Here is a 21,957-nt window from a genome sequence, read left to right as displayed (position 1 = left end):
TATAATAAATTTGAAGAAAGTACTAATATTTCCTTTCTTTACTCACAGAGCTTCATGTACTCCTTTTTTGGTGTGCGGTTTTTTATTCTTTTTTTTTTTAAAGATTCTATTTATTTATTTAAGAGAGAGAGAACACAAATGGAGTGGGGGGGAACAGAGAGAGGGGAGAAACAGACTCCCTGACAACCACAGAGCCTGATGCGGGACTCGACCCCAGGACCTCAGGATTGTGACCTGAGCGGAAGGCAGACGCTTAACCGACTGAGCCACCAAGGTGCCCCATCGTGCACCCTACTTTGAAGATCTCTAGCTAAGAGCAGTCCTTTTCAAACTTTCAATTTTAATGGGGCCTGACCAGTATTTTGTTTTAAATGAACCAGATTAAAAGAGAAAATACAGAATGCATCACATGCACTAAGGGTAAAAGTAGTTCTAGGAGACGTTGCTTTAGTTTCACATACACACTGGTGTGCACCCTGGGTCAGGATGTACCATGCATTTCTCATCCTGAGTTGTAATCTAAAAAGGTTGAAAGCCATTGGCATCAAGAGGAAAAGAGAGACATTTCCCTGCTGAGAAGCAAAAGTCTTCTTTTCCCCGTCTGCATGGGTTAAATGTGTGGAGGCGTGGGGCGCCTGGATGGCTCAGTCAGTTAAGCGTCTAACTTTGGCTCAGGTCATGATCCCAGGGTCCTGGGATCGAGCCCTGAATCAGGCTCTCTGATCAGCAGGGAGCCTGCTTCCTCCTCTGTCTCTGCCTGCCTCTCCACCTACTTGTGATCTCTGTCTGCCAAATAAATAAATAAATAAAATCTTTAAAAAAAAAAAAAAAGATCTCAGAGCTGATAGAGTTTTGAAATTTGGAGCCTACTTCTTCCTCTTGTAAATAATCATCTCACATCGCAGATGGTTAATGAGCTTCGTGCTGGGCATGGCAGTAGATGCTCAACAAACACCTAGTCAATGGACGGATGCAGCTAACACGTGCATGTGTATGTCACAACAGCTACTCACTGAGTATGATCTCAATAGCTGGTCCCATGCTGTCACCTGGGTGCCCATCAACCCCCTGGGAGCTGAAACTCACACCCTGCTTTGCATACACGCCGGCTAAGAGAAGTGGGCACACTGGAGTTGGCACTCCAGATCCTGGCCTGAGCCTCGGGTCTGAGCTCCCAGAGAGAGCCCACTCGGTTCAGAATCAGTCACTCAGCTGCACCGGCTGTCACCTGTGAGTTGCACACTGCAACATAGGGCCAGGGAAACTTTTTCACAGAAAAAGCTCTCCTTAAGGATCTATCCCACAGTCACAAAAAGGATGTATGAATATTCGGAGGTCATCGACAGAAACCAAATGGAAGATCTATTAGAGAAAGACTGGGCTAAGTGAGGAAGAAACTTAATTTCAGTGGTTATGGACAGGGGCCAAAAGTGATACAAGTATTTCAAGGTAAGCGGGAGGCACAGGCAGGAACCAGAACACACCTGTGCCTGAGTGCGTGCACGTGTTGTGTGCACATGGCCTCAAGCCACTGCTCAGAGTATGGCAATTTCAGGCTGAGTGGGGGGTGAGGATGTGACCTGAAGTCCCTGTGGCCTCCTGAACAGGGGACGGGTAGCTCTGAGGAGCTGGCACAGAAGCTGTGAGGAAGATCTGGGTGAGCTGCTGGGAGCTCCTGGGTCAACAGGCAGCAGGGGACATGCCCAGGTGGCCTGGCTGGGGGAGGGGAGACCCGCAAAGCACATGGGTTTGATGCTACAGAAGCAGGGGATCTGATTACTGAGTACACATGTATTAGACACCTGCAGTATACCAGGGTTTACTTGGCACTGAAGGTCCATCAGTGAAAAAAACAGACAAACCCCTGTCTTCGTGGAGACCCAGTCAATAAATAAGTAAATACCTAAGTATATTCAGTATGTCAGATGGTGAGAAGTATCTGGAGAAAGAAATAGGAGAGAAGGAGTGCTGGGAGGGGAGGGCTACATGACTACGGGGGATGGCATGGAAAGGCCTCCTGAGACAACAGCTGAAGGAGGGAACCTATTGACACCTGGGGGAAATGTGATGGAAGTAGGAACTGCAATTGCAAAGGCCCTGGGGTGGGAGTGGAACTGGCATGTCTGAGAAGGAAGATGGAAGCTAGGGTGGCTGGAGCAGACTCATGGGTGGAAATAAGGTCAGAGGTGACAAGGATCAGTGGAGCAGCCTTGTCTTTTCTCTGAGGGAGACAGGAGGTCTAAAGCAGTGGAGGGACATCTGATATGTATGCAGCAGGGTCCCCCGACTACTGTGCTGACAGCAGACTATAGGGCCCAAAGGCTTTGAAGCTATTGCAACAATGTCACTGGAGAAGTCTCACAAATCAGTGAAAAAAAGCGAGACGGAAATACTGATGCAGCACAATCCTAAATTCATTCACAATATATGTAAATTTATACATAGAAAAAAATAAAGGAAATAAAACAATATGCTAACAACATTTCATTTTTTTCCCTACACACATATTTATATTTACTGGTAGGATTATAGGTGATTTTAATTTCTTTGTTTGTGATTTTCTGAATTTTCCTGTTTTGAACAATAGCCTGGTGTTATTTTTACAATCACAAAGTTATTAAAAACAAAACAAAACAGCAGATTAGATTGGGATATTGACTGACCTACAGTGAGACTTCCTGAGTTGTGGCACTGACATACCTTTTTTTTTTTTTTTTTTCCATTTTGTAAGAAATGTGCGAGGTGCCATAAGGCTTTGGTGTTTTTTAGTCTAGTGAGAGGCAGTATTTTTCTGGGGTATGATGTTTCAGGAGAGGTCTGGCAAAACCCTCCCTCCCCTGGAAAGCTTGGTTTCTGGCCCTGGCTGAGTGGTGGTGTCTTGATGACAGCACAGACCTGGCTGTCACCAAAGCCTCAGGAAGCTTCTCCTGGCACTGTGCTCCCATGGGGGCTCGGAGAGCTCAGAAGGGGGAAAGAAATCCGGGCCCAAATGGGAGAAAAATGGAAGCCCAGCGAGGTTAAGCAGAGGATGGAGCAGGGGCCGGCAAACGAGGCCCACGGGCCAAGCCCCCCTGGTGCTTATCGCTGTGTGCCTTGCGGGCTTACCTGTCCTTTCTGACTGCTTCTACCTTACAAATTAGAGTTGGAGGAAACAAACAAACAAACAAACATGCCAAGCCTGTGCTGGAACAGTGCTCTGCTCGACCTCTGCTCCCGTCACCTCCCCATCTGACTGCTGGGTGGAAAAGTGTGGCATTTGTTCACTTTTTATGCCAGACACAGAAGTAGAAGGATGCTCCCCTGTCATCCAGCTTCAGCAAACACACCATTCTGCTGTTCCTGTTCCATGGGCTGTATGCCCCCCTCCACTGATTTTTCTGAAATATTTTATTTTATTATTATTTTTAAAGATTTTATTTATTTACTTGACAGAGAGAAACATAGCAAGAGAGGGAACACAAGCAGGGGGAGTGGGAGAGGGAAAAGCAGGCCTGCCGTCAAGCAGGGAGCCCAATGCAGGGCTCGACCCCAGGACCCCGGGATCATGAGCTGAGCCAAAGGCAGACACTTAATGACTGAGCTACCCAGGGGCCCTGATTTTCTGGAGTATTTTAAAACAAAGCACAGAAACCACATAGTTTCGTCTGTGACTGCTCAGTGTATATCTCTAGTGGACAGAGATGTCCCCTGTCCCTGGTTCATCTCCAGGGACTGGGTGGTGGTGCTCCATTCTGAAGCTGTACACCCTGGAGGGGGCAGCAATTCTGGGGGGGAGCTTGGTTTATCAGTCTCTACTCTGGTGGGTGTGGCAGTCCCAAGGTCCACGCTCAGTGCGAGGGTTGGAGGGGGTTGAGGAACCGGCAAGTTCCCCTGCTTCCAGATCTGATCGATGTTCTCCTACTGAGATTTATCTATAATAAAGTTAACCTTTGAGTTTCCATCTCTCAGACACTCATCTTTTCCTCAGCTGGATCCAAGAACAGGTTATGAACACTTCTTATGACCAAAAAAACCCCAATGATAACCCAACCAATTCTCCCCAAATTTATATATTTAAGAACATGTTAACATATGAACTGGGTTGTCAATTTAGCAAGAGAAACACAAACAAGAGCAGAGTTTCAACTACGCCTTCATCCCCTTCCAAACATAAAAAGGTTTACAGCGTAAATGGGCCCCCTGGGTGTGTTTTTCTGTACCTGGTCCCGGGCCTCGCTTCTGTGGTTGGCTGGCACAGGCCTCTGGTGTGGGTAGCTGGCTGGGAAAGCAAGCGGCCTTCTGCTGCAGGTGACTGGTGCAGCCCTGCACTGAAGCACCCACCTGAGATTCTGTTGCCCCATTTCTAAAAGCTTGATTATTCCAGACCAGGCTCCCTTGCCCTACCCAGTGCATGGACACCCATTCTCTGAACGACTGTTTTCCTTCAGTCTGAATGAAACAGAAGCCTACTCCAGATACATTTTTCAAAGCGTTGAAGTTATTTTTCCTCATTCGTATAATAGGCCTCAACACTTCAGCAGTAAAACAAAATTTTGCAGGAAGACCTGTGTGCTTCCTCTCCGTTCTTTACACAAGGGTCTGATGATAAGGTGAGAGGCAATGCTATTTTCTAACACCCAGTTTGCACCCTGAGCTAGCCTGTGTTCTACGCACTTCATTTACATTCCTGATTTAATCCACACTTGAGCACAGTGAGGTAGGGTATATTATGCCCAGGTTACAGATGAGGAAACTGAGGGATGGGGAGGGGAAAGTCTGGTGAGCAGCAGATAGGGGCTGAGCCCAGTGGCTCAGTGCTGTGACTGAGCCCCTGCTCTCTGTCAGGGCGGGGAGAGGCCAGCACCATGGAGGCAGTGAGCAGGGCTGGGCAGAGGCCAGGAAGGTTCCATGGGTCTGCTGGGTTCAGTGAGGAGTCTATACTGATTCTAAGAGACACGGGCCCCAGAGGAGGCTTAGCAGGAGTGAGGCCACTAAAGCTTCCTTTTTGTGGTCACTGTGTGAGATGGATCTTAGAGATAACATGCAGCACAGGGGGGCTGGGAGAGGTTAGAGGTAGCATCCCTGTACTGAGGCGCCCAAGACCCTATGGGTTTCTGACCACCACAACTTGAAAACTTTTAGTCTAGAAGGGTCTTTCTACATTCATGTTACAGTAGCAAAAGCCCCCTAGGCTGAGGCAGGAGTGGGCATGAATGACAAGGACGTGGTTAGGGAGAGTCAGTGGACCCAGGAACAAAGGCGGTGTGCACTGAATGGGGAGTGGGTCTCTAAGAGAGATGGACCCCAACCCAGACCCACCCACTCGGAGCAAACACCGACATCTTCAGAGAGGCCTGCTTCCCACGGCTCCCTGAGCTCACCGTACTCAGCCTGCTATGTCACGCTGGCCATCACTGTCCCTCGGCCATGAGCCAGTTCAGGCCGCCACCCGAACCTGCAGCACTCACCACAGGTTGCGTCCCCAGTGAGGCCTTCCAAGCACACTACTTAAAATTGTTCCCTTCCACCTCAGCTTCGCTCTCCTTCTTTGCCAGCTTTATTTTTCTCCACAGAGAACATACTACCCTCTAGAATTTGCTTTTTTCTGCTATTGTTGGTTTCCTCCCACTAGAGTGTGGGTTCCAAAACATTTCTCTTCTGTTTGGTAGGCAACAGTATCCCTAGGGCCTGGCACATAGCAGGTGCTCAGTGAATGAATGCACAGAAGGGATGGGTGTGAATGAAGAAATGAATGGTGGTCTGAAAGGTAGAGGCTGTGGAGCACCATGGTAGTGGAAACACTCATTCAGCCAAGGGCGAAGACATACCCACAGAGACCTAACGAAGGAACAAGCAATTCCCCAGCTCTTGACAACGACCCTGGCATGAGCAGATGTAGTTCTGTTTTACAGTTGAAGTCGGCAAGACGGAATGTGGTTGCCCTTGCTCTTGTTGGAGACACCGGCCAGCGTACTCCTCCTGGCAGGGCTGTGATGTAGAGGAGAGGCTGCCTTACAGCCCCAAGTAAGTATTATGGTGACTTGGAAGCTTGGATCTCATTAACATGAGATTTCCCAGGGAGGCTCACACAGCCCTGCAGTGCACTGAGGGTCTCTGGGCAGAGCGGTAGGAAAGAAAATCACTGAAAACAGAGACATCTGGAAAAGTGTGGTTGACAAACTGAGTCTTTGTCTCCGCTTGTAACAGAAGGAAAGTCCTCAATAGCTTCAAACTATAACTCTTAATTGTTCTCACTTTGGAGATTTGAAAGAAATAAAAGCAACAGAAAATGGCTTTGAGTTTCTCTGAGTAAATCAAGCAGAACCCAAATGAAGCCAGAATAAGCTGCATTTTCTCATTTTGCAATAATCGGTTGAATTGCGGTAGTTATGGAAAGTCCCCTGATGGCACATGCATGGCATGGAGCATTTTACTTGAATCTTAAAAAGGTCCTGGGCACCAGCAATTTACACCCCCTCCTTTCCAAACAGGAAGGATTAATAAAAGGTAACAGGAGAGAACAGGACAGCAATGTCGGAGGCATTTTCCAACAGGCCCCCAGGGTCAGTCTTAGCAATAATTTATTGCCAAGATTTAGAACTAATGGTGAGGCAGCAGCTCGGACCTACAGGCCAAATCTCTCCACTAAAGCTTGGTCAGCTCTGGAGGGAAGACACTGGAGTCCTGCAACGACCCCGGTGACTCCAGATGGGTGTGTTTGCTTCCCGCTGCACAACCAGACTTGCTGTTCCTTCTGCACTAAACACAGGCCCTGAACCTCAGCCAAGACATATTCCACTGTCACCTTATTAACACCCGCAGTCAAATCTTTCCATGGCTAAATATGCGTTCATCGTCACATCTGAAAAACAGCTACTACCATCACGACCCGCCCCAGGGGGATGGGGGCTCCCACATCGATGGCCCAGGTCCACCCTTGGGACTAAGTGGAATCTGACAAAACAGGTTTCCTCCCCAACTTCTTTCTTAGGCTGAGGCCCACCCAGACCTGTTGTAGCCATCAGGATCCCCGTGGCCCAGGGCTTTCCGGGGGATTCTGATGTTCACTGAAGTTTCTGAACCACTGGCCTGGACTACTCCAAAGGGCAGAAATGAAGAGACAGGACAGGAATGTGAAAAGCTGAGTTCAGGCAGCAGGGTACAGCTGTGCTGGAGGGAGGGTGACTGGGAGAGGACAGCTCAGGACAGCCTGTGGGGGAGCAGCCAGACTCCCGTGTCTCCCTGAGTAACAGGAGGTAAAGACAGAAACAGTCTGAGGTCACAGAAGGCCCCGTGGAGGGGGCCCCAGTTAGGTCAGAAGAGAACCAAACTTTACCTCCTCCGTATGCTGCATTAAGACAGCCCGCAGGAGTGACCTGTGAGGGGAAGGAAGGAAAGCAGCAGGAGCCAGAGGCAAAAACAGCGAGTACACTGTGGGCATGCCTGGTTTCCCACTGGATGAGCTGGAGGCCACAACACAGGTGACAGGCTTGGACATGGGGCAGGAATGACAGCTCTTTACTAATGTCACTTGCGTTTTCAGCTGACCCCAGCTGGAGACATTTTCAGTCGTTACTTGTCTCTTGAAGATGGAAATTCACATAAGCCTTTTCTGCTTTCTGCTTGGCTGGCCAGCAGCTGCAACTCTCAGGTGTGGGGAAGACTGTGGGGTTCCTCTGTGTCCCCACAGACACTCCTGGTGAGACCAGTGAGCAAGGACAGGTGGTTTCACGGGACCTGTTAAGACCTATGTGCTAAGAGCATCCCAGCCAAGACCTTTCCAGAAGCAGCCATGGGTCGGTCCTCTTACTTTGATTAGTTGTGTGAAATATTGGCTCACAACCCAGCAACCGCACAAATGTATACATTGCCTATTTTGTGCCAGCACCACGCCAAGACCGAGAAGGGAAAAAAAATTATGTGCTGCAGGGTCTGTCTTCTTACATTTGTAGTTAGGGAGACAACAACAACAACAAACCCAGAAACTATGGAATGTACAATATTATACTACAAGATGCTAACTGCACAAGTAATTCAAAAAAAGTTAAAGAAGCAAGAAAGCAGGGTGTGCTGGGACCTACGCACTTGTCTCTCTTTTTTGGGGAAACCCCCGATGATCACACATGTGTGTGCGTGCCTCAAGCCCGGGGGTGCAGAGGTTGGGAGAAAAACATGCCGACCCAGACGGTGGCTGGGCCAAATGCACCAAACTGAAGTCTTACTCTCCTGGGGAATTGTCTCATTTCTTTGTGTCATGCCTTCCGCTGTAAAATAAGGGAAATGGGGGTGAAGGCAAGGCACCCTGCTTATTCTCCCTATGGGTTTAGGAGTTGGCCTCCCAGACCACTTTGCTCAGATGCAGAGAAAACACGGAACGCCAGGACCTGCCCTGCCTGGCTTCCAGTCAGTCCTGTCTGCTCCGCCCACAGCCTTTCTCGGCCAATGCTCTCTTGGGTGACTGCGCGGTGCTCTGTTAAGTGCATTAGTTTTCAGGAAGGCGCAGTCCACACCTGGACAGAAATGCAGGCAGGATTCAGAGCCAAGTCCGGGTGGGGAAGAATCCCCGCCACGCACCATGCAGGGCTGTAGAAGCTCATAAGAAACGGGCTAGCAGCAAGAAAACAAAACAGACTTTAAACAAAATGGCAAAGCCCTCTCCCCCAACAGTCTCTGGCAGAAATCCCTGAGAAGTTTCTTTCCCGAGTCCTTTCTGGGGTCTTGTTCCCACATTGCCTCCGACACGGTGAACTCAGGTGTCCTGAGAGAAGCTGGGTTAGAAGCAGGGCCACAGGGGAAGGAGGAAATGGAGGAAAACACCAGCAGTGTGACAAACACACCCTCTGGCTCACCTTCAGAGCTGGACCACATGCCAGTGTTTGGAACTTGGTCATCACCAGTATCCGTAGTGAATAATTACCTCAAAGGCTTTCACCAGTTCATCTCTTTTAAAAAGTCCTTGATTACTTACTCTCAGCAATGGAGATGGCGACAGGCAGCATGGAGAGCCGCAGCTGACCTCCAGCTTTCCTGTTCTGCCAAAAATACCCCTGTGAGCCTAACTTTCTCAGCCCCATCTACCTTCTCCCCCGTCTTCCCGAGATACAGCTGACATACAACACCATACTAGTCTATAGTACACAACATAATGACTTGTTGCCCTTATTTCAAAATCCCTAAACCGTCCCAGGTTAACACCCACTTAGCCAAGGCAGAACAAGGATCATGTTTACCCTCTTGCCTGACAGGCTGAGAGCAGATCTACAAAACACGGCTTTCTGACATGGGGTATCAGCAGCTCAGGACAGTAGCTGTGGAGAGAGGGGAGGCCCGCTACGTGAGGCCTCTGGTTCACCTAGGCTCTGGGGCTTCTCCCTGAGTTGGGAAGATGGAGTCTGGGGTTTGGGGAGGCCACAGTGGCTGGGGTCCATGGACCTGAGTCCTGGAAAGGAGGTATCTGTGGAGGGGTGCCCCTGCCAAGTCTGTAGCCCAGTACTGATGAGGACATTCATAGGAGGAAATTACCCAGCGCCAGGGAAAGAACCACACAAAGGGGAAGACAGAACAATTCCTGAGGCTCACACAAAGCTGGGCACAGTTTGCATTCCCACCTTCAAGAGTGAAAAACCTTGTAAATCACGGGTCATGGAGTGGAGAAGATTATAGCTTCAGAAGTAGGGATAATTAGTTCTACATTAGAGGCTGCCCTTGCCCTGCAGACCAGAGCTTAAAAGCAAGGCTCAAAAGCATCAAACTGTTTGTAAGTGACCTAGTGACATCCCAGGACAAAGCTTAAGCATATTCATAGGAATAAAAAAAAAAAAAAAAAAAAACCCAGCATCTGAAAAGGCACAATTCACAAAGTTGGTATCTAATTAAAAATATCAGGAATGCAAAGAAGCAGGAAAATGCAATCTACAAATCTATTTTATAGTTATCTATAGAGGAGAAAAATCAGTCAGTAGAAATAGAACCAGAAACAATGCAGAAGACAGAAATCATAGACAAGCACATTGGAATATGTACTAGGACTACGGTATATACATGGGTGTTAAGGAGACGTACAGAGGACACGAGAAAGACTCCAGTCAAACTCCGGGATAGAAACACGGTGTCTGAGCTAAACTCCCCAAGACGCTCAAACCAGCCACCCCACTGCCCCAGTCAGAGGCATAATCTGCTCCAATCTGCCTGTCTTGATGGCTCTGCACTTCTTACTCGCCAGTTCCCTTTGCTGAGGCTGCTTTTCATCTCCTTCCCCAGACAGCAGGAATTCTAGCACCGTGCTTCAAACAAAATCTCTCTGCAGGAAAGAATGGGTGAGGTTTGGTCAAATGTGCTACACAGAGAAAATGTGCCACCTCTGTGGAAGGATCTGGGGTCAGGCCCACCCACTGGCTCCCACAGCAGCAGACCTGGCCAGGAGGGAGGCCCCAAGGGCAGGAAAGCTGTGGGAAGGCTGCAGCCACATCAACTCACCTCATTGCTTCGCAGTAAAATGTGAAGACAAGGTTGAACATCACTGGTTTAAATGTGCATCAGGGTAAAATGTTATTAAAGCCTTATCAGGCTGCTAACCTGATACTTGGGGGGTTTTTGTGGGTCCCCAGTGAGTACCTGGCATCAGCATCACTGTTTCTAATTCCCACCTGTCCACACACACTCTGAGCTTCTAATGGCCCTGACAGTAGCGCGTGGGGAGAGAGAAGCAGAGTCGGGGAGACGAAATCCATCCCCGTGTTAGCACTGGGGCGTTTCTGCCAATGCTTCATACAAGTTAGCAAAGCTGATGATTTGTAGACAGTAAAGAATGATAAGGGAAATAAATAAAAAGCAAGCAGACAATGCCCTTTATCCATGTGAGCCCCTTAGGCAGGGAGCCACTCACCCCCACTCGCTGGGCAGCTGTGAGTATGGGGAATGGCTAGCTGTGTCCTTGGCAGCTATCAAGAACCTGAGAAGTCCTTTTTCCTCTCCCATTGCCCATATTACTTCCTGACATGCTGGCTTTCCCTCTGAGGAGCAAGGAGAGTCCTTGAAAGGAGTGGGGAGACACAGAAGCCAAGAATGGTGACAAAGAACAAGCACTCCCCAACCAGGAACACACCTGTGAGTCTGTCCACCCTGGATCCCAGGTAGTATAGGGTCTGTGGAGGGCGCTGAGGGGAGGAAAAGGGTCTCTGAGCATCAGTGACTGCTGTTTTCCTCAGGAACCTGGGCATGGGCATTCCTTTAGAAGCCACACACCCTCCTCATCTTCCTCCCTGAAAACATGCTGCCCTCCCCAGGCAAGGAGCTGGAACACCAAGACAAAGTTGAAGAAATCATGAGCGATCTCTTTCACATTGGGAGATGGCGAATCCAAGGCATGGAGCAGTACAGAGCACGTACGGTGAGTAACCTCCGAGTTCGCTGGTTCCCAGTGAAAGCTGCCAGTTGTACTAAAGAGTCATTACCAAACGTTTTAATACCATCTTTTGAGATGCAGGGTCAAAATACTATTCTCTTTTTGTAAATTCTGAAGTGACAAGGAGACAACTGTGCTATAAACAGAGTTCAACATTGTAATCAACTGAAGCTTAGAACCAAACTGTGTAACAATGTACATTGTAATTATTGTGCCTAAGACAAGGACTCCCAAGTCGGAAGCTGCTGTCATTGGTAACTGCCCCTACAGATTTAGGCATTCATTTATTTGGCTAATTCAAGACTTTCATTTCTGTCTCCATCAGTTTTCCAGGATCTAGAAACAGCATTCCATCAACTGTTCTTCCTAACACCATGTAGGATTCATTCAACACCAAGACTGGGGTTTATGAGTACTGGCACCAACAGAGGGCTAGGGTCTGGTTCCCCAAAGTCGGAATTCTCTGGGCTCCCACTGGCCCTGGGATGAGGTTGTCCCCCAGCTTACTTTCTGGAGCCTGGCCCTGTTCCCCCATCTCTCTCACCATCCAGAATACAGCTGTCCTGAGACATGCATGCAGGGATTCCAGGCCTCTAGTACCCTGAGGACTGGGACTCCTTCCCTTGGTTGGTAAGAACCACACACAGTTGTGGGATGTCATGAAGGATTCATGTGGGAGCAGCAGAAGGGCAGGAAACAGGACAGGGCAGAGCTGTGCTAAGGCAGCAGGATCCAGAGGACCCATCCACTATGTGCCCATGCTTCAGCTCCTGGTTTGAGAAATAGGCTTTATGCAAAAGCCACTCTGGGGTGCATCTAGCTAAGTGTGGGGTGACGAATGGCAGAGCTGTCTTTGATGCATTTGGAGTGTCAGAGGGAGAGAAAATGGACTTCAGCACATGTTCAACATTCAAATTCCACTTTCCAGTCCCTCATATCTGTTTGGATCTGGGCTTCCTCCCATCATTACCTGTAGCCCGGGAGCCTTCTCTCCTTGGAGTCATCTTTTCTTTCCAAACTGCCCTCCATTCTGGCTCCACAGTTGGTGGCCAGCACCTTCAGCCTCCCACAGCACCCTGCAGCCCGGCACACATGTCCCACTAGCACCCCCATGATTGGGCCCCAACCCCAGTAGCAACTCTCCCATACCCCCCCACCATCTTCCCCTGGAGCAGCCCCCACGTGGTCTCTGTTCTTAAGCCCCAAACCTTGTCATTCTCAACAAATAATCTGCCGAGTAGCGGAGAACAGGGCAACTCAGCATAAACTCTGAACATCCCCACAGGCCTCGGTGTGACAGAACCTTCCCCATTCAGCTCCTCCTCCCTCTGAAGGGCAGGTTTCTCTCCTATCCCTCAAGGTGGGCCCTTGTCCCCTCCCAGATCTTCTGCAGGGACCACTCATCAATTGTCCCCTGCGATCCCTTGGGTTTTATCTCTTCCCTTTCACTACTCCCCCCTCGGAGTGCCTCATCCAACATAAAACTGACCAAAGCATTCCCTGGACTCTTATAACCACTTGACATGTGTCCCTTTCCTGGCTCTTCACCAGAGAGCTCCCTTATCCACCCACTCTCCCGTCCAGGTTTATCGTGGTTCTGCGACACAATGGAAGGCCTTTACAGGCTGGTGGGGAAGGGACACTTCCACGGAGGAGGGATTTTCCTTAGGGGTCCTCTGAACATGGCCTGTCATTTCATGTTATTTCCTTCTTATGTTAATGAAACACACACTGAACAAAATTAAAACGCATGCTAAATGGGCAGCCCCTCCTGAAGGGAGGATCCACTCTTTCCAACCTCCTGGGTCCCCAGCGACCTTGTGGTCAGGCAGCCATGTGACTGGCCACAGCCTGTGGGTGGTTGTCTGATGTCCATGGCCAGGCCTGGCCTATGAAACTCCCAACTTGTCCTTACTCCCACATGTTAAAGATAGCACAGCCCCATTGGAGGGTCTCCCTGGTGCCTGCGTGAGCCTGGCCAACCAGAACAGCCAGATATGATCCTCTATTGTGGTTGAGCCCTACGGTCTCAGGGTTCACCTGTCACAGCCTATACGATACCTCAAATATTACACTCATCACCCCTCTTCCCAACATCTTCTTTTTCTGCACCACACCTGGCTTCCAGGTACTCCCTTCCCTAAACTCAAACCCCTAGTGATCTGGTCCTTTTACCTCTAGAGTGTGGGGTCCTCAGGTAAAGTCCCAGAGTCAACCTGCCCCCTTTCAGGTGAGGCCAAGGACAGCCACCATCCTACCACATGTGAGCTGAATAAATTCTCATCAAGAGCATGAGCTGGCCCACTTCGATCGGCTTGCTTTCCCATTTTTCCCATGCTTCCAGGGAACCCAGAGGGCCTTCCCCTTATCTGTATGTCTAAATGCAAAAGCATAAAACAAGGAACTGAATTAACGTGTGTCTGTTGAATAAAGGTTAACAAGTGACACACCAGAGGGAAGGAAAGAGCACCACTTGCACCCCAGCAGGCCTGCCGATTGTTGTGAAGATGGAACAGGGATTCCCTGACAAGTGTGTCCAGCCCTTGGGCCTGGGTATGTTCCACGCTGACAGCACAGCCTTCCTCTACCAACGTCACCCCCGTCCATCAGATGAACGGTCCTCACCTATGCATCTGCATATCTGCATCCGCAGAGCACAGGAAATCCAGGTTTCCCGGGTGGGGGGCTCCCTCTCGCACTGGAACCTGCCACTGCACCTTCTCTGGGTACTAAGCCCTGGGGGTACGAAGGGGAAGGAGACAGACAGAGTCCTGCCCGCAGCATGTCTCAGGTTGAGTGGATGTGAACAGTCCCTACATGGGGGTGAGTGCCAAGCCTGGTGGGAGCAAGGAGGAAGCCCTCACCCTAGCAGGGGCAGAGATCAAACCGGGGCTCTCTCCCAGAGAGGGGTGGGAGATATCTGAAAGGGTGTGGAGCTCAGCCTCGGGAGCTGTGTGATTGAAGCCTGGAAGCGAGACAAAGGGATCCCCATCCCCTCCTCCACTTTGTCCTTGGACGGGTAGGAGTTGGCCTCACGCAGCCAGGGAGTCCAGGGCAAGTGGGACAGACAATGGCACACAGCTGTGAGGGGACAAGTCTGTGCACCCTGCAGTCTACTGGGGAGTAAGTGAGACACAGTAAAGGTGCATGGGTGCGAGGGGAGGTGCCAGCCGACCTGGGAGAGGACCGATAAAGGAAGATCTGGGCAAACTCCAAAATCCAGGAGCAAGGCAACCACATTCTTTCTGCTACTTCCAGACAGCCAGTCTCTGGGTTAGTACCCCGCTAAACATCACATGGTTTGTCTTTAAAGTTAAGAACCAGTCCAACCCCATTTCCTCCCACTCCTTGCCTCTTCTCAGTGTGCCTCCAAGTCCTCCAAACAGCCTCTGGCTCTGGACCATCACTGCATTTTGTTAGATGCAGAAAATGGCTCCTGGTTGATGCTTGTGCTAATCTCCTGACAAGCTATCACTCTTGCAAACATTTATTAAGCACCCACTGTGCAGTCACTTTGCTAAGTGCTAAGGGTATTAAAAATGGACAAGAGAAGGACCCTGACTCGAAGGATCCTTATCTGAACAGAGGAGGGAATGTGTTTAAAAAATGCTGGAAGCCCTGTACCTTGACAGGAACAGATTTGTAGGGCTCAGGGAATGGTTTGAGGGAGCAAGGACCATTTGAGTTGGGTTTTGAAGAGTGAAGAGGAGCTCTATGGGTCCTTGCATAGGGGCCCCGGGCTAGGAAAGGCAGTGTAGAAGTTTAGGTGGCTGGATGCTCGTATGCCTGGAGAGGATCTGGTGCCACCATACTAGGTGGAAGTTGGGAAGCTGGGTCTTGGCATCTGGTGATGGGTTTGGAGATTGCTGCGTTGGAGGCCATGGAGCCCAGGCTGGGAGAGAAGGAGGAAGCTGGGGCTTGGGGTGGAGAACAGGGGAGGGTGGATCTGAGAGAAACACTCTTCAGGTATTGTGTGGGGAGGCAGACTACTGAGGAGGAGCCTGGGGCAGGACAAGACATGCCCACTTGTTTTCAGCCACTTGGCCTTTCTGGCTGTTCCTCAAGCAGGTATGAGGGAGGACCCACCGTGACAATGTGGGTAGCCAACCACACAGACATTACCCTTCAAGATCAGCGAATATTTAAATATCTTACTTGGTAGAAGTAGAGCACCATCACGTCATGGTAACATGGAGATCTTTCTTGGTTAACTGCTGGTGATCCACGTCTCCTCATTGCTTGCCTAAAACAACTAATTTTCTAAACGTGAAGGCAGAACTTGACACTTAGAGCATTTCACCATTCTTTTCAACTGTGTTTCCAGCCTATCGTGGTCTTTGGGATCTTAATTCTGGCCCCATGGAGAAGTTTTCCTTGCAAACAAGCATCACAGGCAAATCTCCAAATGTATTTTCTAAGTCTCCATGCGACTTCCACATTGAGGCTCGGAGCAGAACAGTCCAGCATCCTCTCTCTGGATCTCTCTGGACTGAGGGTGATTCCTATGAATTCTCTTCAGGAACAGCTTTCAGGTGGGCTACCTCTCTTCTCATGTGACATGTGACTATCTGCATTGTTTGTCTTGTTGACATTACCCAACTGCAAACCTGGCTCAGCTTAGGGAACCATGATGGGGCTGTCTTGCCTGCACAGAAATAGGGGCACGCCTGCCTTTGAAGAGCTCCCACCCCCGCTGCGGAGCAAAAAGGAGCACTTGTGAGGAAACACTCAGAAATATGAGGCCAAATACGGTCAATGCCCAGGAATGACACAGAGGTCTTCAGTAAATACATGAATGGACCAATGAGCAATTATTCACTCAACAAACATTTATGATAGCTGAGCAACAACAGAGATGGCCCTTGTGAGCCTACCTCATGCCTGGTCTGTGCACTCTTGAGGTCTTGCAACTATGCCCGTGAGGGACATGCTATTGCCCTTGTATGTGAGAGGAAAGAGGCTCAGAAAGGATGAGAAATGTGCCAAATGTAACACGTCTAGTAGTATATGGTGTTGAGCCCAGGGTGGTCTACCTCTGAAACCCATGATGCTCTGTAGGGCTGCGTTGGATCCACTCAGGGCTCTGCCACCGGGGTTTCCATGGCCCATGAGAAACAGACCCTGCTCTTAGGGGAAGACCTGAGATCCATATGAAAGGCAGATGCCAAGCATGCCATCTTGGAGCCCCATGGGAAAGGATGATGGGTCGGTGGGACCTCTGGTTGGGTCTAGTCACACTGCAGGGTGGAAACCCAAAGCCAGACCCAGCCATGCCAGGACAGGAGAAGGACAGAGTGCCTTACATTTACCCCATGGCAGGCAGCACTGAGCCCCCACACATGGAGGAGGAGGGCTTCCTGGCCCCCCCGCCTGAAGAATTCTCTCAGATTTATTTACTCTGAAAAAGGAAAATGATGACAATTCCTTGGCCCCCTGGAGACATAGAAGGAAGGCCATGTCACTGTCACGTGATTGGGCTTATTTCCCCCCGGGGCCAGAGCCATGCTGAGTCCTCTCTCTGTCCTGAGTGGACACCCGCGAGGCTGCCCCGTCCCACAGATACCCGACAGACAGGCAGGCATCAGTCAGCAACACGGCCTGCGGGCCCGGTGTGGCAACGGCTGTTGGAGGCTGATCGTTCACGAAACCAACAGGGAGAAAAGAACAAGGAGGCAGGTTCCAGACATAGGGCCAGTGGCTGGGGAAGCCAGGAGGGGGGCTGGAAAGGTGCAGAGAGAAGTCACACAGGAGTGGCAAGGACCGGAGGGCAAAGGAGCCAGGTGCAGGCAGAGTCAGTGCCTGAGACCAGCTGGCCCAGGTCGCGGATGGTGATACGGTGGCAGCCAGGCCCCTGGGCACTATGGGGAGCGTGGAGGAGAGGGTTATATCTGCAATACACCAGAAGTAGAGATCTTTCCAGAGACTGAGACAGCCTTCTCAGAAGACGGGCCGCCAGTAACTCCAGGCCAGGCTGCCTCTAGCCTGGCCTTACAGCCTATCCTGCTGGGCCTGCTCGGCAAGCCCAGGGTGAAGAAACAGCTCTGCTCAGGAGATGACTGTGTAATCAGCAGAGCCAAAGTGCTTGTTCACTTCTTACACATCCACCTGGGTCAAGCATGAGAGTAGAAACCGCTTCAACAGGAAGCTCAGGTTCAAACTCCGCAGAAGACCTGAGCTCCAACCCCTCGGATCTCAAAGGCCTGCTCAGCCTCCTGGAGGGAAGACAGCCTGAACTCTGCAACCCCAGAATCCACCCCTAAGGCTACGCAGGGGGCAAAGCCACTCAAGTACTTCAAAAGGGAATGCAGAGAGAAACAGTGAAAGCAGGCTCAGGAAATAACCTGTTTGGGGCTTCTTGTCTTCAAGGGTTGCTGAGTGAGAAGCCAGGAGTCCATTTCAGAGCGGATCGGGGTGCTGTGGCTGTGGCCTGGGCTTCTGGGGCAGGGGTGTGTGGCCAGGCACTACCTGGGCCATGGCCCTGCCCAGCAAGGAGCGGGATCCAGAGGAGCAAGGCCCCTGCCCACGGCTGCTTCGGGCCCTGCTCTGCCTTTGTTCCTGGGAGGAGGGCTGAGCGCCCCTGAGCCTCAAGGGCCCTCAGGGCTTCCTCTCTGAGCAAACACACAAAGGAGTAAGGGAGCCATGTTCAGAGCAGACATGGGACTGTCACTGGAGGTGATCCCTCACACAGAGGGCTTCTGGGCCAGAAGAGGGAGCCTGCCTGTAAGTCCTCAAGGGAGAAATGTTTGAAAGCCTGTCTGCCGTGGCTGAGTGCTCAGGCCCTGGATAGGCGCAGAGAGGCCAGTCTGCTCTCCAAGTGTGTCTGTGGAACTGAGGAGAGCCCTCAGAGAGCCCAGCGGATTGGTTTCCCAGCCCCGAGCCCAAGCTCTCAGCCTCCCTGACAATGCCTGAGCCCTTCCAGAGGGCTGGTAGCTGATGAGTCTGTCCTGGCCTTCCCCAGAGGGTGCCCATGGGACCTGCCTCGGTGTTCCTTCTGTCTTAGCTTCTTAAACTGCACTTTCAAGTGCACACATGTTAACTGTACACCATTTTACAGTGGCACACAACTGCGTAAGCACTCCCGAGATGAAGACATCAAAGACCTCCACCTCCCCGAGGCCTCCCTCTCACTGCTTCCCGTCAGTCTCCCTGCAAAGGCCCTGCTGCTCTGCTTTCCATCACCCTGAAGTCATTCTGGCTGCCTCCGAACTTCCTAAAGGCGAAAATTGTACATACTCTTCCATGTCTGGCTTCTTTCAAAAGATTTGTCTGTGAGACTCAGCCATGCTTTTAAATGCAGCAGTCTTCTGTTCGTTTTCTCTGCTGGATAGTATTCCATCATATGGACATACCATCCTTACTTATCTATCCCACCACTGATGCGGGGTTTCCAGTCTGGGGCCACCCTGAGAAAGTTTCCATAAGCATTTCTGCATATGTGTTTGAGTATCCTCATAGGTCTGCCTGGGGAAAGAGGTTCCCCCAGCTACAAATGTCTGGGAAACCAGATTTTTCACTTCTGGACTGCACTGTAACTGTTACCCAGGCATCAGGTTCTCCGATCTTAAGCAGCAGGATAAAGAACGCACCCCTGGAAATTGGAACAAATGCACAGGTGGAAGCTTACAAGGTGTTTGGGGAATCTGACTTCTACAGTATGATAGAGAGGGGTGTGGGTGTGGACTTTGAGTGTGAGAGAGTGTGCTAGTGTGTGTATGAGTCCATACAGATATGTGGGTGGGACTGTGTGTGAGCACTGTGTGTGTGTGTGTGTGTGTGTGTAGACTTACAGTTACTGTGTGAGAGGGTCTCAAAATCTCCTGGGCACTTTATCTAAAATGACTTTGAGAGATCCCCTGGTCCAGAGCATTTAGAGAAAGAAGAGGAAATGACCAGAGATGAGGCTAGAAAAACAGATGAGGGTCAGACTGCAAAGAGTGGTGAACGTCTTACTCTAGCATTTGGATTTGATCCTGCAGGAGACAGGATCACCACACACCACTCGGTAAGCATGGCAAAGCCGGCTGTGTCACTTACCAGCATGTGGAGTCCCACACCAGGATGAGTGAAGTAGAATTTGCTAGTGAGGGGTCCTGAAGGGCAGGGCAGGGAAGGGCTAAGTCTACAGCAAACAGCCTGTGTTTATGTTCCGGCTCTGCCATTTACCCACCAGGGGACCTTCCCATGCACCTTACCGTGCCTCTATTTGTTCACTTGTAAAGTGGGGACATTCCTGGCTTTCATATGCCAGAGTTGCTGAGAAAATGAAATGAGCAAGTACTTGAAAGTGTTGCCACATAGTGAGCACACAGTAAGCACTAGCTAAAATGATTCGTACAGATAAATGTGGTGATTAATAGATGAAGTGTGTCTTGGCTAGTGGGTGTACACATGTGACTTGCACTGACAAATGGCACACGCACACAAATGGGCAAACAGTCCTGCCCACACATAAACACCTTAAAGCGAACAGGGGTTTACAGGGGAAACATTCAAAGATTCTCCCAGTGTAGCCATTGCCCATAACTTACACACTGGAAGCCAAATGCTCCTTAGTTATGGAAAGAAGACAGGAAATAAATAGATCCCAAATCATCTTTGCTTTAGGGACTCACAGTTGGATGAGTACCCCAGTTACCCAGGTCCTGGGAGGACTGCAAACAGCCCTCTAGAGCCAGCCAGCTTCAGCTCCATTTGCAGGGACATGGGGAATGCTGCCTTCTCCTCTGCGGCTGGGGAGACTAGAGCAGCAGCACCCAGGAGAGCTTGGGAAAAGCGGGTGCCAGTACAGGATTTCCGGGAGAAGTAGGGAAAGGCCGCATCTGGGCCCTCCTTCATTGCCTACAGAGTGAGATGGTCTGCAACCAGGCCTGGGACAGACGATTCAAGGAGCTGACATAATTCTCATAGCACAGCAGTCTGTACGAAAACCCAATGCGGTCCCCATCTCCCTCTCTTGGAAGAGGGGCTCCCAGGCCAGGGCCCACCCCTGCCCCCTGCCCCGCCTGGTGACACAGTCAGCAGGGTGGAGGGGGACGCGCATTTGAGAGCGTGACCTTACCTCCACGTACAGCAAGGGGAAGATCCCAATCTTGTCTCCCAGCATGCCTTCTGCCCAGTTGTCATCCACTCTTCGGATGACGGTCAGGATCTCGTCCTATGGTGGCCGCAGCCCATCACGAGCACAAGCACATGGACACGCAATGGAACACACACAACAAAAACAGAGACCAGTCAGTACTGCAGAAACTAAGAAAAGATCCTACAGGATGACGCAAAGAAAGGTTTATTATCCATCTGGGATCTGACATCCAGAACAATCTGCCCTTACATCTTCACTCACAGTCTCCTGCTTTCTCTCTTACATATTGATTATAGCTGCAAAAATCCTCAAACAGAAACATGTGGTAATTTACAATATGGCTAGTATTTTAAAATTCATGTTCCTATTATTTATTTACTGAAATAAAATTATTTTGAATAAAAATAAATTCAGCAAGTATAAAGCTTTTTAAGTTTCTGGCTCCATCCACAAATGAAAAATTACCCAACCCAATTCCATTTATTTAGAGTCGTGGGTACAAAAAGCTTTGGATAACCCTCCTAAATTCTTTGGCAACTCAGACAATGCCAAGTATAGATGCACAAAGTGGAAACAGATGGAAGGGAAAGGAAGAGGCATGAAGCATGGAGGAAGAGGAGCTTTCCGGGGAGACTGGCAGCCTGGCAGTTGTGAGAAAGGACGTGCCCGGGATGCTTTTGCGGGTGCCAGATGCTGCAGGGACACGTGACGGGGGTGCGGAGAGGAGGGTGGGAGAGAGAAAGCACTGAGCAAGGATGGAGAACAAAAGGGAGAACCCACCAGGGTAGAGGAGTGGGGAAGGGAGACAACACAGGCAGCAGCAAGTGCTAAGAGGGCCAGACAGGGATGCCACAGGCAAAATGGCACCTACACCAGGGGTCTGTGGCTGGCCTCTGTTCCCTCTCCAATATCCATCCTCCTCTCGGTATGCCATGGGCTGTCTGCCAAACCACCCCGCCCCCTGTCCCGCCACATCAAAACCTCCCTGTCACTTGTCCCTCAACAATCTGCTAGGGACCACCTGGCCCATCTGGGACTTGTGCTAAGGAGCTGATGGCCAGCCTAGTGGGGTAACCCCTACTGGATTTGAAGGTACCAACTGAGTCCTCAATACTTTAATGGGAAGCAATAATATAGGATTGGTGGGCCTCCCTTGGTTAAGAGGCACATTTTAAGCCAGCATACTACATGAAATTACCAGAAAACCTGGCTTCCCTGTGAGCTAAGGGACCAAAGAGATTTGGAGTATTCATCTGGGTCAAGGTAGAGTCACCTAATAGGAGTGGGAGATGTCTTTCAGAGAACACAGGTAGCAAAAAGCAAGGATGCGTGTCTGTGAGGGGCAGCTCTCTGTGGTCTCTTCCAAACCTCTCTTCACCCAGGGGTACAGAGTAGAGCCTAGGAACAATCATACCCCTCATTTTCTCTGCCCTCATTCCAGCCTCTCAACTTCAAAAGATTCCAAATAACAAAATGATCTGTGATTTTAGAATAT

General features: G+C 50.2%; 1 protein-coding gene across 2 annotated transcripts in view; it reads right to left on the bottom strand.

The window, feature by feature from the left end:
• Positions 1-21,957, bottom strand: part of SH3RF3 (SH3 domain containing ring finger 3) — a 368,261-nt gene that overhangs the window by 114,872 nt on the left and 231,432 nt on the right. For both annotated transcript variants that reach the window (XM_032842452.1, XM_032842451.1), the window contains exon 3: positions 20,442-20,537. In XM_032842452.1, the coding sequence (XP_032698343.1) occupies positions 20,442-20,537 (96 nt within the window). The remainder of the gene's footprint in view (positions 1-20,441; positions 20,538-21,957) is intronic.

Source organism: Lontra canadensis, unplaced genomic scaffold (genome assembly GCF_010015895.1).
Source record: "Lontra canadensis isolate GAN:19392208 unplaced genomic scaffold, GSC_riverotter_1.0 scaffold130, whole genome shotgun sequence".
NCBI classification, from domain to species: domain Eukaryota; kingdom Metazoa; phylum Chordata; class Mammalia; order Carnivora; family Mustelidae; genus Lontra; species Lontra canadensis.
This window is presented reverse-complemented; position numbering and strand designations above follow the sequence as displayed.